An 18,375-nucleotide genomic window follows, 5' to 3' on the forward strand; every position below is an offset into this window, starting at 1 on the left:
CTTACAAAAGAAGAACTATAAGGCAAAAACCCAATTCAACATAACTTTAACCATGTTTCACTGTGTTTAGTACCATAAAACTTCATTAAGCAGGTTTTACTTCAATTTTATAAAATTCCAACATGTAGTCATCTTATCCCTGACTAAAGTATTCATAGCACAGTTGGTGTGAGAAAGATAGATGATACAATGGCAAACCAGACCTGTTGATATCATAGATATGTGGGCTTATATCATGCTTCTGCTACTTAACTAGCCTCTGTTTGACCATGAGCAAGTTCTCTGAGCTCAGTTCCTCCTATATAAAACTGAATAGTGCCACCATTTGTGGTTATAATATATGACACAGTGTTATTGCACAACTGATTGCACTCGAATTGATATATGCTGTGAGCCAAATCACATCCCCTAAAATATGAAAATGTTCATTTCATGAAGCAGATCTTCAAGAATACCTTTCTGGGGACTTCAATGACCTCACACGTAAGAAAGATGCCATGCAAACAAATAGCTTATTTTTTTTAAGTAGTGGAGAGTCACAGCAATTATCAGAAATATATACTGAGCATCTATCTAGTCTAGTTTCCTACTTGGTGGTTCAGCACATAGAATTTACACTACTGACCACAAGCACTTTGTCTAGTTCAAAGGATGAATGATAAATGTTTGTTGAACAAGAAATTAATAAACCAACTAACAAAGGCAGTGACTGAATTCTTAATATATCCGAATAGAAATTCTTAAAAGCTAGGGGAAGTGATCCTTAGAGAAATCAATGTAGTCTCCATGGTGAGACTGTGCTGAGAATCTGAGTCTGCCCTCTTATTCTAAATCTATGAGTGTGGGATGGCACAATGCCTTAAACCCATCAAGTCAAAGTAAAGACAGCCCTCTTTCCAGCCTACCCTAGCCTCAACCTGACCCAGCTAAAATCTTCTTTCACCTACAGTTAATCTAACAATTTGCAAATGAATCTGAAATTATTTTTATTTTTATGATATATTATCAAATATTCAAAATAAGTCTATTATAATTCTAAGTGTTATCAAGCTTCATTAATTCATACTAGAGTAGGCAACAGTGTGGATTACAGAATGCCAATGATTGTTTTATAGGTTATTTATCCCTATAAATTATATACAATACAGTAGCAAAGCAGTGTCCTTTGACTCTTTTCAAGGGGAAAATAATTGCTAGCATTTGGTTAGCCATTTAGAATTAGAGTTCTCTTTACAGATAAATTTATCTTACTTAATTATTATAGCAACCTTTTGAGGTAAGGTTTTTTAGAACCTCATTTCATTTTCTAGATGAGGTAGTAAGTTTTAAAAAAGTTAAATAACTTTCCCAAGGACACACAACTGGGAAGTGGCAGATCTGCTTCCAAACCCTGTGTTCTTTCATGTACACCACTGAATAAAGCAATTAATTGAGAAGTGGACTGATAAAGTAGAAAGAACACTAGATGAGGAGAGAGGGGCTATCACAAATGCACTGTGTATTTGCAGCCATGTTATTCAACAGTGTAAATCACCAACATCTAAATTAACATCCTCACCCCAAAAATAGGACCTCTCAACAAATTAACCTCACAGTATTCTGATGAAACTAAAACCAAAGTATTTAAGAAAATTTCAAAATGTTAAGACCATTATACAGGGAAAAATATATCTAAAACATATAATTCCAATGACTAGGAATTTGACCTTTTAAATAGTATAGCCATTCCCCTTGAAGTTTTACTAAAAATCCTCATTTAGTCAGTAAAAACATTTTTCACAAATGTTACAAAAGGTAAGCTTGAGCTTTCTCAAGCCACAAGTGGGTAACATTCTACATACACTGAGAGAATAATCCACCATTAAATTTGTTTTAATACAAGACATATATAAATATATCCCAGCATTATAATAATATTCATTTTATAAAAGCTTTTACTTTGAATATCATTACACAAACATAAACCTCCCAAGTATATATTCAAATATACCCTGCCTAGTTGAAAATGGCCTATCTCTGTCAAAGAGGCTTAATTTAGTACAAAATCACGACTGCCTAAAATAAACCACCTCTCAAAACTATATAATTATGTTCCTGTGGATAAGATTATATTTCAGATACCTTGAATAAAGAATGGTCTTCTATTATCTAAATAGGTCATCTTCATCAGCTAAGGGCAAAATTTCAGTAAAGATGAACATGTAGTGATGAGAACAGGCCACTTGCATAGCCAGTGAAATCAATCCTGAAGACCAACAGGGTAACAGATGTCACAACAAGATTGCCCTCAGCATCCCAATTCAAACGTCTTTTATTTGAAAATTTCCCAATTATTAAAGTTACATAAGATCAGAATGAGGAATAATGGAATGGAATAAGGATCTCTGAGAAGGCTACTCCTATAAAAGCAACAAGAACACTGGCAAAAATTGTAAAAATCAACTTTTTCACAACTTTCTCAGAACTCGCAGAAAATTGTAAAAATCAACTTTTTCACAACCCTCAGAACCTCTGAAAGCAACAAGAATACTGGCAAAAGTTGTAAAAATCAACTTTTTCAGAACTCTCAATAAACCAGTCTTGAAACAAAATGAGAAGCATTTATTCAACAAAAATGGCTGAATCTCAGTAAGAACAGTGAAATTTGTGGTGTTTGAACTTTTCCAATTCCCAGTACTGTCTCTGTAGTGCTATAGTAGTCTTGAAAACGGAAATCCCCAAAATCACAGTGAAAACTAACAGCCAGCAACCATCAGAAGGGACAAAATATGGTTGGGATACACCAAAAATACCATTTTCTGAGAACTGTAATTATTTAACCTCTCTAGCAGTTCTCTAAAAACACCTATTCATAGAGCTTTTCCTTATTTAATCTGACTCAGGGTATACTCAGCACAAACCTCTTCCACAGGAAGCACGCAAAAACAATCAGGGGCAATTACTTAACATCACAGCTACTTTGAGCAGCAATAAGAGTTGGGGCAGAAAAAGCTGACCAAAAAACTTAAAAGGAAAAGCTGGGGAATGAGATGGCCATAAGGATCTTTGAGATTTGAATATATGTACAATTTAGAATCTAAAAGGCCACATGCATGTGTGAGGCTGTGCACATTCTCAGGAAAGACCTGAGAAGGCCCCAAACTCTCACCTCCGGCTAACCTTAAGGCTCTACACAAACAGGAAGTGAAAGCTAAGGTAGAACTGTAAACTGCCTGCCTGAGTATTGAAGGCATATTCCACAATGCACACCACACCCTTCACCAAATGCTGGGAGGCTTATTGGCCCTGTACACTTAGGAAAACCTCTGTCCAATTATTAACTGACCAATAAAAAAACTGAGCAAAGTCTCTAATGACCACACACAACAAAGAACACAGACTTCACAGATTTAGTTCAGGAAAATTACTAAGCAAATACCAACAGCAACAACAACAAATAGCAACAAAAACAAACATTGGAGGAGGAGAGGAATCTAATTTTGAGTGTTGCCACATTATATTACTTAAAATGTCCCATTTTCAATGAAAAAAACTACAAGATATGCAAAGAAAGTGTGGCCCATTCACAGGAAAATAAGCATTCAATAGAAACTATCTCTGAGGAAACCCAGACACTGAACTTACTAGACAAGGAATTTAAATCAGCTATTTTAAATGTGTTCAAAGAACTAAAAAAGCCAAATCTATATAATTTTTTAAAAAGTACAAGAATGATGTTACACCAAATATAGAATATCAATAAACAGACAGAATTAATTTTTAAAAGAACCAAGTAGAAATTCTGGAGGTGGAAATTAAAATAATAAAAATAAAAAATTCCCTAGACATATTCAACAGAAGACCTAAGCAGGCAGAAGAACCAGCAAACTTGAAGATAGGTCAATTAGATTGTTCCTCACACCTGAGAAACAGAAAAGAAAAACAAAAAACCATAAAGAAAATAAATGAACACAGCCTCAGAGACCTCTGGGACACATAAAGCATACCCACATACATTTCATGGGAGCCTCAGAGAGGAGACGGAAGAAGAGTTGAAGAAATAATGGCTGGGGGAGGAGGTAAGATGGCAGACTAGTAGGGGGACCCTGAGCTTGCTTCGTCTTCGAACACAGCTAGATCAACATCAAATCATTATGAAAAAAAAAATTTTTAAGATTTTATTTACTTATTTGACAGAGAGAGAGGACAAGCCGGGGGGGAGTGGCAGAGGGAGAAGGAGAAGCAGGCCCCCCACTGAGTAAGAAGCCCGAAGCAGGACTCAATCCCAGGACCCTGGGATCATGACCTGAGCCGAAGGCAGACACTTAACTGACTGAACCACCCAGGCACCCCAACATCAAATCATTTTGAACAACTAGGAAATTGATCTGAGGATTAAGAAAACAATCTCTACAGTTGGAGGGAGAGAACATGGCAGATGCATGGTTCAGAGATGAGAATTTGGGGAGAGAAAAGCCAAAGTGCAGGAAAGGGGAGGGTACAGAGAAGTAAGGGAGAGAGTGGGAGGTTCACACAAGATGCCCCGGTGTGGGGATCCTCTGGGTCTCACTGGGAGAGAATACTCCCCTTTCTAGAGTATATTTGGAAGAAGGTATTTTGCCTCTCCAAGCACAAAAGACCCACCAGGCACCACTGAGTGGCCATTCAACAGCAGGGGACAGAGGTGCACACAGAGGGCAGACAACCTGGTCACAGCCTTTCACTGTGCTTCATCACAGACTCCAGGCACCTACATGGGCCTGCGATTGCTTTTCCAGGACAGGGTGCAGCACTGTGAGGCTCTCCTCTGGGGGAGGGGACTGGGTCCGTGCCTTGCTGAGTCCTTTAAGATTTGGAGTTTTGAATACCAGCTGCAGGCCAGAGATAAAACACAGGAGAACTGTGGCGCTGGGCATGCCGCTGGCCAGAAATGGACAGGTTGAGGGCAGGGATTTGATGAAAGCCTGGTACACAAGAGGGGAGACTGTTCGCTTTTCTGTGAGGGCCTCCTAGACACTGGCAGCTGCAAGTTCCCCTCATCAGGGTTGAGAGGGTGGGGTAATGCCATCTTCCACAACCTCTTCCTAGCCCTCCCAGCCCACCAGCATGGTGGGACTTCAGAGAGAAACATAGCGACTTGAGTGGAGGCTGGAGTTGCGTACACCAAACCATGCCCTGCTGCACCTGGCAGGGACATCTTTAATAGCGCAGGTCTGACTGAGCCAGCACAGCAGGCCTCTCCCTCAAAAGACAAACACAGGTTCCTCACATGTACCAAGTCTACTGATCACAGAGTGTTCCAAAGTGACAGCTTCAATTCTGGTGGAAATAGGACCGGGCTTTCATTTTGGGGGGGGGGGGGGGGGGGGGGTGTTAATGTTTTTTTTCTTTTCCTTTGGAATCAGGCTTACAGTTTTTTGTTGGTTGGTTGGTTTCCTTCTCTCATTTTTTTGGATCAGGCTATTTTTTTTCTTTGTTCCTTCTTTCATTTCCTTTGGAATCAGGATGATACTTTTTTGTTTGTCTGTCTGTTTGCTTTTTTGTTCCTTTTCCTTTTCTCTTTTGTGGGATCACTTTTTTTTTTTTAATCAGCCTTATCTTAACAATCAAATCAAAGCAAACATAGTTAAAGGTCCAAACACTCACCACTGCAAGCAAGGAGGAACTCTGTAGAGGACTGACCTGTGGGAAAGAGCAGCAAAAACACAAAAGCAGAGTGCACACAGCATATGCGAGAAACACTTCCTGAAGCACTAGGCCCTGGACAGTGTATGATGCCTTCTTAATTCAGTATTACTCTAGGAGCAGGAAACATAGCAAGCTTTCATAATACGCAAAAGACAGAAACCTGGACATAATGACAAGATGGAGGAATTCTCCCCAAAAGAAAGATCAAGAAGAAATCACAGCCAGGGACTTGCTAAAAACAGATATAAGCAGTATATCTGAACAAGAATTTAGACGAACAGTCATAAGAATACTAGCTGGGCTTGAAAGAAAAAGAAGACACCAGAGAAACCTTGGCTGAAGAGATAAAAGACCTTAAAACTAGTCAGGCAAAATAAAAAATGCTATAACTGAGTTTGCAAAACTGACTAGATATAATCAGAATGAGGATTAAAGAAGCTGAGGATCAAATAGGTGATACAGAAATAAAATTATGGGGCGCCTGGGTGGCTCAGTTGGTTAAATGTCTGCCTTTAGCTCAGGTTGTGATCCTGGGGTCCAGGGATCAAGCCCCACAGTGGGCTCCCTGCTCAGAGGGGAGTCTGCTTCTCCCTCTGCCCCTCCCCCAGCTCGTGCTCGCTCTCTCTCTCTCTCTCACAAAAATAAATAAGTAAGATCATTAAAAAAAGAGAGAGAGATAAAATTATGGAAAAATTATGAAGCTGAAAAGAAGATGGAAAGAAAACTATTAGATCACAAATACATACTTAGGGAACTCAGCAATTCCACAAAGTACAATAATATCCATATCACAGAAGTCCCAGAAGAAGAGTGGGAACAGGGGGCAGAAGGTTTATTTGAACAAATTACACCTGAGAAACTCCCTAATATGGGGAAGAAAAGAGGCATTCAAGTCCAAGAGGCACAGAGAACTGCCCTCAAAATCAACAAAAACAGGTCAACACCAACACATATAGCATAGTGAAACTTGCAAAATACAAAGATAAAGAGAGAATTCTGAAAGCAGCTAGGGACAAAAGGTCCTTAACCTACAAGGATAGACACATAAGGTTAGCAGCAGACCTGTCCACAGGCCAGGCAGGCCAGAAGAAAGTGGCATGATATATCAACATGCTGAATGGGAAAAATATGCAGCCAAGAATACTCTATCCAGCAAGGCTGTCATTCAGAATAGAAGGAGAGATGAAGAGTTTCCAAGACAAGCAAAAACTAAAGGAGTTCATGAACACTAAACCAGCTCTTCCAGAAACATTAAAGGGGACCCTTTCAGTGGGAAAGAGAGACTGAAAGCAACAAAGACTAGAAAGGAACAGACACAATCTATAGGACAGCGACTTTACAGATAAAACAATGGAATTAAATTCGTATCTATCAATAATTACTCTGAATGAAAATGGACTAAAAGCTCTAATCAAAAGATACAGGGTATCAGAATGGATAAAAAAACAAAATCCATCTTACAAGAGACTCATTTAGACCCAGTGTTTATACACCCAAAGCAATCTACACGTTTAATGCAATCCTTATCAAAACACCACCAGCATTTTCACAGAGCTAGAACAATCAATCCTAAATTTGTATGGAACCTCAAAAGACTCGGAATACCCAAAGCAATTCTGAAAAAGAAAAAACAAAACTGGAGGTGTCACAATTCCAGATTTCAAGCTATACTACACCAAGCTGTAGGCATCAAGACAGTGTGGTACTGGCACAATTAACAGAGTTCAATGGAGCAGAATAAAGAACCCAGAAATTGACTCACAACTCTATGGTTAACTAATCTTCAACAAAGCAGGAAAGAATATCCAATGGAAAAAAGTCTCTTCAACAAATGGTGTTGGGAAAACTGGACAGCTACATGCAGAAGAATGACACTGGACCACTTTCTTACACCAAACACAAAAATAAATTCGGAATGGAAGAAAGACCTAATGTAAGACAGGAAACCATCAAAATCCTAGAGGAGAAAACAGGCAGCCAACCTCTTTGACATCACCTGCAGCAACTTCTTACTAGACATGTCTCCAGAGGCAAGGGTAACGAAAGCAAAAATGAACTACTGGGACCCCATTAAGATAAAAAGCTTCTGCACCACGAAGGAGACAAAACTAAAAAGGTAACTGACGGAACTGGAGAAGATATTTGCAAAATGACATATCAGACAAAGGACTAGTATTCAGAATCTATAAAGAACTCATCAAAATCAACACCCCCCAAAAAAATAATCCAGTTAAGAAATGGGCAGAAGACATGAACAGACATTTCTGCAAAGAAGACATCCAGATGGCTGACACATGAAAAAATGCTCAATATCACTCATCATCAGGGAAATACAAATCAAAACCACAGTGAGATACCACCTTATACCTGTCAAAATAGCTAAAATTAACAACACAGGAAACAACAGATGTTCGTGAGGATGCAGAGAGAGGGGAACCCTCTCATACTGTTGGTGGGAATGCAAGCTGGTGCAGCCACTCTGGAAAACAGTTTGGAGGTTCTTCAAAAAATTAAAAATAGAACTACCCTATGACCCAGCATTTGCACTACTAGGTATTTATCCAAAGGATATAAAATTTATCCAAAGGATACAAAAATTCAAAGGGGTACATGCACCCCAATGTTTAGAGTAGCAATGTCCACATTAGCCAAAATATGGAAAGAGCCCAGATGTCCATCAACTGATGAATGGATAAAGAAGATGTGGTATATTTATACAATGGCATATTACTCAGCCATCAAAAAGAATGAAATCTTGCTGGGGCGCCTGGGTGGCTCAGTTGGTTAAGCAACTGCCTTCGGCTCAGGTCATGATCCTGGAGTCCCGGGATCAAGTCCCGCATCGGGCTCCCTGCTCGGCGAGGAGCCTGCTTCTCCCTCTGACCCTCCCCCCTCTCATGTACTCTCTCTCATTCTCGCTCTCTCAAATGAATAAATAAATCTTTAAAAAAAAAAAAAAAGAATGAAATCTTGCTATTTGAAACAACATGGATGGAACTACAGTGTATTATGATAAGTGAAATAAGTCAGTCAGAGAAAGACAAATATGATTTCACTTGCACGGAATTTAAGAAGCAAAACAGACGAACCATAGGAGAAGCGAAGGAAAAATAAAATAAGATAAAAACAGAGAGGGAAGCAAACCATAAGAGACTCTTAACTATAGAGAACAAACTGAGGGTTGCTAGAGGGGAGGCAGGTGGGGGGGGATGTACTAAATGGATGATAGGCATTAAGGAGGGCACTAGTTGGGATGAGCACTGAGTGCTGGGTGTTATATTTAAGTGATGAATCACTAAATTTCACTCCTGAAACTAATACTATGCTATATGTTAACTAATGTTAAGCCATAAAATAAGTCTCAGTGAATTTTAAAGGACTGAAATGTTACAAAGTACATTTAAAAAAAAGAAAGAATGGCTGAAAATGTCCCAAATTGGATGAAAAACATTAATCTACACTCCCCAAAACCCTAAAACTCCAAAAAGGATAAAATCAAGGAGATCCACAACTACACATATCATAATCAAACTCTTAAAAATAATGAGAAAATCTTGAAAGCAGCAAGAAAAAAAGACCCATCATGTTCAAGATGGTCCTCAATGAGATTAACAACTGATTTCTCTTTAAAAAAAAAAAAAAAACCTTAGAGGTCAGAAAGTAATGAGATGACATACTTGAAAAGTTGGGGGGCGGGGGGAAGACTATCAACTAAGAATTTTCCTTCAAAAATTAAGGAGAAATTAAGAAATTCCCAGATAAAAACAGAATCCCACACTAGCAGGCCTGCCCTATAAGAAATACTAACTGGAGTCTTTCAGGCTGAAAGGGCACTAGAAAGTAGTTCAAATCCACACAAATAAAGAACACTGGTAAAGGTAGCTACATAGGTAAATATAAAAGAAAATACAAATGTATTATTATTAATTTGTAACTCTTTTTTTTCTCCTCTCTGATTTAAAAGACAACTGAATAAAGAAATAATTATATGTCTGTGTTGATGGGCATGTAATATATAAAGATGTAATTTGTATAATTATAATAGCACAAAGGAAGGGGAGGAAATTGAGCTATACAGGAGGAAAATTTTGTACACTGTTGAAATTAAGTTGTACTGGTCTGAACTTAAGATGTTATAAATTAAGATGTTATAAATTAAGATGTTAATTTTAATTCCATGGCAACCAGTAAGAAAATAACCTTAAAAAAACATTAAAATAAATGACAAGAGAATTAAAATGGTACAGATGAAAATACATTTTTAACAAAGAATTCTCTATTACCTAATAGAGAAATACACAAACAAAAAACGTAATACATACAGAAAACAAACAGCAAATGAGATATAAATTCTGCCTTATCAGTGATTACGTTACATGGAAATGGATTAAATACTGGTCAAAAGGCAAATATTAGAGAGTGGGTTTTAAAAAATGATCCAACTATATGCTGTCTACAAGAGACATATTTTATATTCAAAGACACAAATAGGTTGAAAGTAAACAATGGAAAAAGATATACCTGGAAAAAAGTAACCAAAAGAGAGTTGGAGTAGCTATACTAATACCAAACAAAACAGGATTTTGATACAAAAATTGTTACTAGATGCAAAAATGACATTTTATAATGATCAAAAGGCCAATCCATCAAGAAGACATAACAAGTACAAATTCACCTAACAACGGAGTCCCAAAATACATAAATCAAAAACTGACAATTGAAGGGAGAAACAGACAATTCATCAATAATAGTGGTAGACTTTAATGTCTCAATTAAAGTAATAGAACAACCAGACAGAAGAAAGGAAACAACATTTGAGTAACACTATAAACCAAATAGACCTAACAAATATCTATAGAACACTATACCCAACAACAGCAGAATATACATTCTTCTCAAATGCACATGGAACATTCTCCAGACAGACCACATGTTAAGCCATAAAATAAGTCTCAATGAATTTTAAAGAACTGAAATGTTACAAAGTATGTTCTCCAACCAAAATTAAATGAAATTAGAAATCAACAACAGAAGGTAATTTGGGGATTTCACAAACATGTGGAAATTAAGCAACACACATCTAAATAACCAAAGTTGATGTCACTGCTTCTTTACCAAAGCTGTAATTATAAGGAAAACTAGACTTCTGAAACAGATATTTAAAACATACTCACAGAATGACTAGAAGGACACAGAAAGTAAATCAAAGTCTCTATTTGTCAATCCCAATTCAACATATCCCTAAATACCAGATTCTAAGGCCTTTCCAGCTTCTTCCTTTCTCTATTTGAATTCTCTTACAACTACTGAAAACACAAAACGTGAACTCTATTGGTTTGGGAAAGAATTCACCCTCTTCCTTTGGTGGTTCAGTGATGTACAGGACCAGTCAAAGCCACAGGATAGCAACACACCAAAGTGGGTCTCTGGAGACCTGAGCACCATGCAAACCTTTTGGATAATTTTCAGGATTCTCAGGCATAAGAGTGTTTAGGAGTTTGGGAATTTAAACTGGGATATGAAAACAAATGACAAGCCTTGAGATTAGCAAGGACCTTTTATTAATGAACCCAAAATCATACTTACTAAGAGTCTTCAGGCAATGAATTAATTGTCCTCCTTAGCAATCACCATGAAGGAATCGGTCAGACAAGTAAATGGCACACAGTGGCACTGAATGTTTTCTCTTTTCTGCAAAATCATCTGCCAATTATCTGCAAAACTTACAAAAATCTGTTCTCAAAACTATCATATATAGGATACTAAAAATTGTAGTAATGAAGGCCTTTCTTTGACAAAGCAGGAGTTCTACTGATCCACAAGAAATTAGACCCATTTTGGGTAAGTTCATGAACATTCAGATGGCAACTTCTAAGTAGCACTGAGTAACAATAGGCTTATTAAAATAAGCCAGGCCTACATTAGGAAAAAACATTCAAATTTAACTTTCTGGATACAGATTTGTAGAATACTATTACAAATCCATGACTGAAACTTAATGCTGTATTTTATTTATGCTGTAACAACACACTGTAAATACTGTCAGTGAAATTGTAAAGACTGATTCCTTTCTGGTAAACTGACAATTCCCTCCACCAACATTAATTACTCCCACCTAATGATATGCCATCACGTGAGAGTTATTGTTTGGGGTTATAAATGAATCTTCTATTGAGAAGCCTGAGGAATGAGATATAGTCACTGCCACTAATAATCCCTTCTAAACAAAAGGAGTAAAATATAACATGAATATGTTAAATCAATCTCAAGAATTAACTGTAGATATTTTATAGGATATATTAGCTGGCCAATTTTCTTTTAATTTATAGTTCTTATAAAATTCAGAATTTATAAAAATAAAAGATTCTCGGGATGCCTGGGTGTCTCAGTCGGTTAAGGTCTGCCTTCAGCTCATGTCATGATCCCAGAGTCCTGAGATCGAGTCCTGCATCAGACTCCTTGCTCAGCAGGGAGCCTGCTTCTCCCTCTGCCTGCCGCTCCCCCTGTTTGTGCTCTCTCTCTCTCCTGACGGAGGGAGGGAGGGAGGGAGGAAGGAAGGAAGGAAGGAAGGAAGGAAGATTGATTCTCCATTGGCTATTCTTCCACTATATTTGAAGATGTGAGGATGTGAGGCTGAGACAACTGCAACCATCTTGTCACCTGTGAGGAGAGTCTCTCTGAGAAAAGAACCAACTCCAAGGAGACAGAACCAAAGACTGAATCAGAGACTGAGGGATATCATTTGTACTCCTCCATGAAGCTTCATCTAGACTAAATGTGGACTTTTCAGGAACATGATTGTGCTGTACCTCCTAGAATCTACTGATAGAAGTGCTGTCTCTGTTCCCATCAGATAGTCATGGCTTTGTCTCCTGTGGGACAAGAAGGCTGCAGAGACAGGGGTGTTTTAGCATCATTTTTATAACTAGACTCTAGCCCCAACCCTGAATCTGGCTCTTCCATCCCACTGAGAGAGAATCCTGGGGATGGTCCCCATCTAGCCATCTGTAACTTCCACCTGCTTTGTTTCAAGCACCAATGTCAGGGATATTAGAGGAAGCCAAAAAGAAGTAAAATAGTTACTACTGCAGAACTGTAGAAAGGTTTAAGAGATAAAGGCACCAAGGCCAGGGTGTAAGAAGAGTTGAAAAATAGAAGAATTGGCTGAAAATGTATATGCGATGTTGATAGACCTCCAGACCCTTTTTCTCATCTTGCATAACCATGTAGTTACTCCTCTTGACCTCAGCAGAATATTGAAGATTTACTTTCAAAAGAGGATGAACCTCTTTTGAGGGACTCTGGACTCAAGAAGACCTTCAAGTTTGCCATTATGAAAGCAGAGGGATTAATTAAAAGTCTACATGCTGAACAGTGAGAACCACCCCACACCCCTGCCAACTCAATTCTTCCTCTTGACTCTGAGACCACTGGACATCAGGTTATACCAGACCAGCGCAAGTGAAAATAATCCAGCCCCATCACCCTATGATAAAGCCCATTAGTCAATGAATCCCATTCATACACATATAGAATTTCCGTCAGCTTGTTAGTGCTCTACTCTTCTATCTGAATGAGCAGCAAAAGATCACCAATCACTTGAACAAAAGGTCTCTGACATCAAAGATAATGACCAAGAAAAACCACCAGAAAAAAATGCACTCTCAGAGACATTGTAGATTACAAAAGGAAAGCCTCAAAAGATCTCTAATTAAAATCTTTAGAGAAGATACTGTACTTGCAAAACCAAGAGCATGATGTTATTTTAAAAAATAAAAATACTCATGTTAAAAAACATAATAAAGAAATAAATAATATAAATAAATAAATAAAAATAACATTCACAAAATGAGAAAATGCTGTTGGAACTTTTTAAATGATATCAGAAATGAAAAATTAATCAGAAGAGCTGAAGATAAAGTTGAGTAAATTTTGCAAAAAGTAGAACATAAGTACAAAGAAACACGATAAAAGAGGAGGATTTTTTTAAAAGAGGGTTAATCCAGAAGTTCTAACATGCTAATAATAAGGATTCCAGATAAAGACAACAGAGAAAGTAGGGGCAATTAATTATCAAAGAAAAAAAATTCCTAGAATTGGAGAACATGCATCTCTATATTGAACAGACTCATCACTGAGTGCCTTTCCATAATTACTTTAAACACACACACACACACACATAAAGCCCCATTTGGGGGTCTCTGAAGATAAACTATTATTACTCAGCTCACAGAAAGAAAAAAATCAAAACATCGGCAGAAGTAAGGTACTTTTCTAGATTCTGAAATGCTAACAACATAAAATCCCTGCTTATGTAAAATAATTATAAATTAAATAATATTTTACATGCATTAAAATGTTTTATTTTTAATTCCTATTTTTTAATTTATTTATTTAAATTCAATTAGCCAGGGGCGCCTGGGTGGCTCAGTCGTTAAGCGTCTGCCTTCGGCTCAGGTCATGATCCCAGAGTCCTGGGATCGAGCCCTACATCGGGCTCCCTGCTCGGCGGGGGGCCTGCTTCTCCCTCTCCCACTCCCCCTGCTTGTGTTCCCTCTCTCGCTGTGTCTCTCTCTGTCAAATAAATAAATAAAATCTTTTAAAAAAATAAAAAAATAGAAATAAATAAATTCAATTAGCCAACATACAGAACATCATTAGTTTCAGGTGTAGAGTTTAGTAATTCATCAGCTGCATATAGCACCTAGTGCTCACCACATCACATGCTCTCCTTAATGCCCATCACCTAGTTATCCCAACCCCCACCCCCCCCCTCCAACAACCCACAGTTTGTTTCCTATGATTAAGAGTCTTTTATGGTTTGTCTCCCTCTCTGATTTCTTCCGATTCTGTTTTTCCCTCCCTTCCCCTATGATCCACTACACTGTTTCTTATATTCCACATATGAGTGAAACCATATGATAATTGTCTTTCTCTGATTGACTTATTTCACTCAGCATAATACCCTCCAGATCCATGCATGTCGACGTAAATGATAAGATTTCATCCTTTCTGATGGCTGAGTAATAGTCCATTGTATATCTATACCACATCTTCTTTATCCATTCATCTGTTGATGGGCATCTGGGCCTTTCCATAGTTTGGCTATTGTGGATATTGCTGCTATGAACATTGGGGTGCAGGTGCCCCTTTGGATCAATACATTTGTATCTTTGGGGTAAATACCCAGTAGTGCAATTGCTGGGTCGTAGAGTAGGTCTATTTTTAGCTTCTGGAGGAACCTCCATACTGTTTTCCAGAGTGGCTGTACCAGCTTGCATCAATGCAATCCCCATCAAAATACCATTGACATTTTTCACAGAGCTGGAACAAATAATCCTAAAATCTGTATGGAACCAGTAAAGACCCCAAATAGCCAGAGGAATGTTGAAAAAGAAAAGCAAAGCTGGCGGCATCACAATTCCGGACTTCCAGCTCTATTACAAAGCTGTCATCATCAAGACAGTATGGTACTGGCACAAAAACAGGCACATAGATCAATGGAACAGAATAGAGAGCCCAGAAATGGACCCTCAACTCTATGGTCAACTCATCTTTCACAAAGCAGGAAAGAATGTCCAATGGAACAAAGACAGTCTCTTCAACAAATGGTGTTTGGAAAACTGGACAGCCACATGCAGAAGAATGAAATTGGACCATTTTCTTACACCATACACAAAGATAAACTCAAAATGGATGAAGGACTTTTAGGAAGAGAGGGGTTCCTATTTTAAAGAAACAAAACACACATGAAACAGAAGGAGTTTTCACTGCGAGTATATTTGGGTAACTCTTTTAATAACTAAAGGGGACTGTCTGAATTCTGCACCAGAAGTTTATTTTACTGGTTTTTTAAAATAAGTAGTTCATGGGCGCCTGGGTGGCTCAGTCGTTAAGCGTCTGCCTTCGGCTCAGGTCATGATCCCAGGGTCCTGGGATCGAGTCCCACATCGGGCTCCCTGCTCGGCAAGAAGCCTGCTTCTCCCTCTCCCATTCCCCCTGCTTGGGTTACTGCTCTCGCTATCTCTCTCTCTGTCAAATAAATAAGTAAAATCTTTAAAAAAAAAAAATTAAAAAAAATAAGTAGTTCATGGGGATTAGAAATATCTGTTTTCTTAGATCTCACTTAATCTTACTCATATAGGTTCAGACTATATCCCCTAGTTATTTTTCTTTCAGCATCTTAAATTCAAAAAAAAAATCTAACAATATTAATAATGGCTAATTAAATTAACAATAAAATTAAGTTATGAGAATTTGTGTTACCTTGAAATATACCCAAACCCTTAACATTTTAAACTAATTCTCTTTCATCTTAAAGACCACACACTCACCTTGAGGATCAACTTCTTTAGCTAGCTTCAACGCATCTGAGTTTGCAAGATCAGTGTTGGCTGGGGTAACAGCCAAAATCAGACAGTTCTCCCGTGTAATGAACTGCATAATCATTTCTCTGATCTGATACTCAATATCTGGTGGCTGATCTCCCACGGGCACTTTAGTAATTCCAGGTAGGTCGATAAGTGTGAGATTTAACACTGTGTGGAAAAAAAGAGTCTTACATATACCCTCAATGCTAAAAAATAACAATGCAAAATCATCTGTCTCTTTAGTGGAAATAAAACAAGCTCAGCTTTACATATTGTATATTGAGCTAACTCAAACTTGTGTATAGAATAAAAAGCATAGAATACAAAATGGCTTTGTTAGTTTTCTCTATTTTTATGATATGATTGTGCTATACCAAATGATCATTTTAACCCAATGTGAAAGGCATTAATTTGCATAGCTAAGAGAGAGCTGTCATATCTGTAACTAGTATGTTATAATTCAAAAACTGAACAAGAAGTGCATATGCTGTCTGCCAGTCCTGTACATTGACCACAAATGGCATAAAATTCTTAGGGTAAGATTTGTCCTTCGCTTCAAATGCATCATATACTATCTAGAGGGGGGTTAGACACTTAGCCTATTGGAAAGCTGTGAGCCATTGTGGTACCATGAGGTTACTATGTAGGGTAACCGCCAGACTCATGGCATACCATTGGGAGAGCAGGGAACTACCCCTGCATCAGCTACTCCAGCTGTGACCTGGCTATCGTTCTCTGCACACAACAGAGTTGGCATCAAATCCTCTTGGAAAGTCATAATTGAGCTCATGTCACTCATGCTCCATTTCAAAAGCAACAGAGCTGAGTAGAAGATTAGAGATTAAAATCTGCCCCACTGAAAATTTAGTCAGAATAGAGGCTATTCCATATCACATACCATGAACTGGTTATCTAATTTGTAAGTTTCTGCTGATAATCTAGAAAAAATCATCATTGGTTCCTCAGGAAGAGAATAAATAGAAATATATGGGGCTACAAGAAAATCCAATAAAAGACTCAGTCACAGTACCAGGTACCTCTAAGATTCTTGCTAAGACTGAAGATGTTAAAAAATGGAATTTTTCACGCATACCTCTTGAAATTCTAAAAGTTTAAAATAAACATAAAGAAAAATTTTTAAGTGACATACTCAATTCTGGCCTTTTTACAAGTCATGTCCTCCTGCCTCCCCATAAATCTGTGAACTTTTTGGACCATCCCATTTATGGTAGTACCCAAACACAATCCTAGAAACCAGTACTTTCAGAGAGAACAAACCATCTTCTGCACAAATAATGTATGCCAATTAATGCAAAAATTTTTGAGGACAAAAAAATTTGAAATTTTGTTATTTTACTTACCATGTGGAGAATAGACTCGTAAATTTATGGGTATGGAGGAAATGCCTTTATTCATTCCAGTCACTCGATCTGTTTCTGCTTCAATCTCATGGCGAACTTCATCAAAGTCTGTAAATTTTTTTCCTTTGCAATGTAGAAATTCAGCATATTCTACAAAAGACAAATTAACACAACTTAAAATCCATGCACTCTTGCAATAATTGTAAGGAAAAAATGTTTCTTTAACTACAAATCAAAGTATCCCATATTGTCTCCTCAGCCATTAAAATGAGAGAATACAGTAGTTACTAAGAAACACAGCTAATACTTTAGAAATATTAAACGCAGTACAAATGCTAAGAATGCTAAATTTGCTAATTTTCAGATGAGCAATTAAGTACTAAAAGTACTAAAATCATCCAGTTTATTAAATAATTTAAAGAGAATTCTGGCCCTCCAAAATGATAAAGCAAACAGCATCTGATTGTTAAAGAAATTAAGTCTAGGGTACATACCTAATCCTATTAGCATGTCCTTTTTCAATATCACCACTTTATCAAGAGGGAATTCTAAGTTATATAAATATAGCTTCAAAAGGCAAGACAATTCAGAAACAAAATTACTTAATTCTTTAAAAAGAAATAATATATGGGATATCTTAGCTTTAAAATATACTATTCAAGATACCACACCAACTTGTATAGTTAAAAAGATAATTTCTCAAGAAAAAAAAAGTTTTAGATCAAAGAAAGTATTACCTGCAATCAGAAAAAAAAAAATCAGTATCTGTGGAAGTAGGAAAAACTATATATAATAACAGAAAATTAGATTGTTTCAGTAACATCTTACTCACTGTTGTACTATCAATTTCTATTCGTGCTTCCAGAAGTATCAGGTATATAACACAACTCAAAAAGGAAGCTGATATTATTAGACTTAAAAAAAATTACAATCTTGGGGCGCCTGGGTGGCTCAGTCATTAAGCGTCTGCCTTTGGC

At 37.4% G+C, this 18,375-nt stretch overlaps 1 protein-coding gene across 4 annotated transcripts in view; it reads right to left on the reverse strand.

Annotated features, from left to right (window-relative positions):
- Positions 1–18,375, reverse strand: part of DNM3 (dynamin 3) — a 576,371-nt gene that overhangs the window by 413,157 nt on the left and 144,839 nt on the right. For all 4 annotated transcript variants that reach the window (XM_021682631.1, XM_021682630.1, XM_021682632.1 and 1 more), the window contains exons 3-4: positions 17,399–17,548; positions 16,002–16,205 (exon numbers count right to left, since the gene is read on the reverse strand). In XM_021682631.1, coding sequence (XP_021538306.1) covers positions 16,002–16,205; positions 17,399–17,548 — 354 coding nt within the window. The remainder of the gene's footprint in view (positions 1–16,001; positions 16,206–17,398; positions 17,549–18,375) is intronic.

Source organism: Neomonachus schauinslandi, chromosome 6, assembly GCF_002201575.2.
Source record: "Neomonachus schauinslandi chromosome 6, ASM220157v2, whole genome shotgun sequence".
NCBI lineage: Eukaryota > Metazoa > Chordata > Mammalia > Carnivora > Phocidae > Neomonachus > Neomonachus schauinslandi.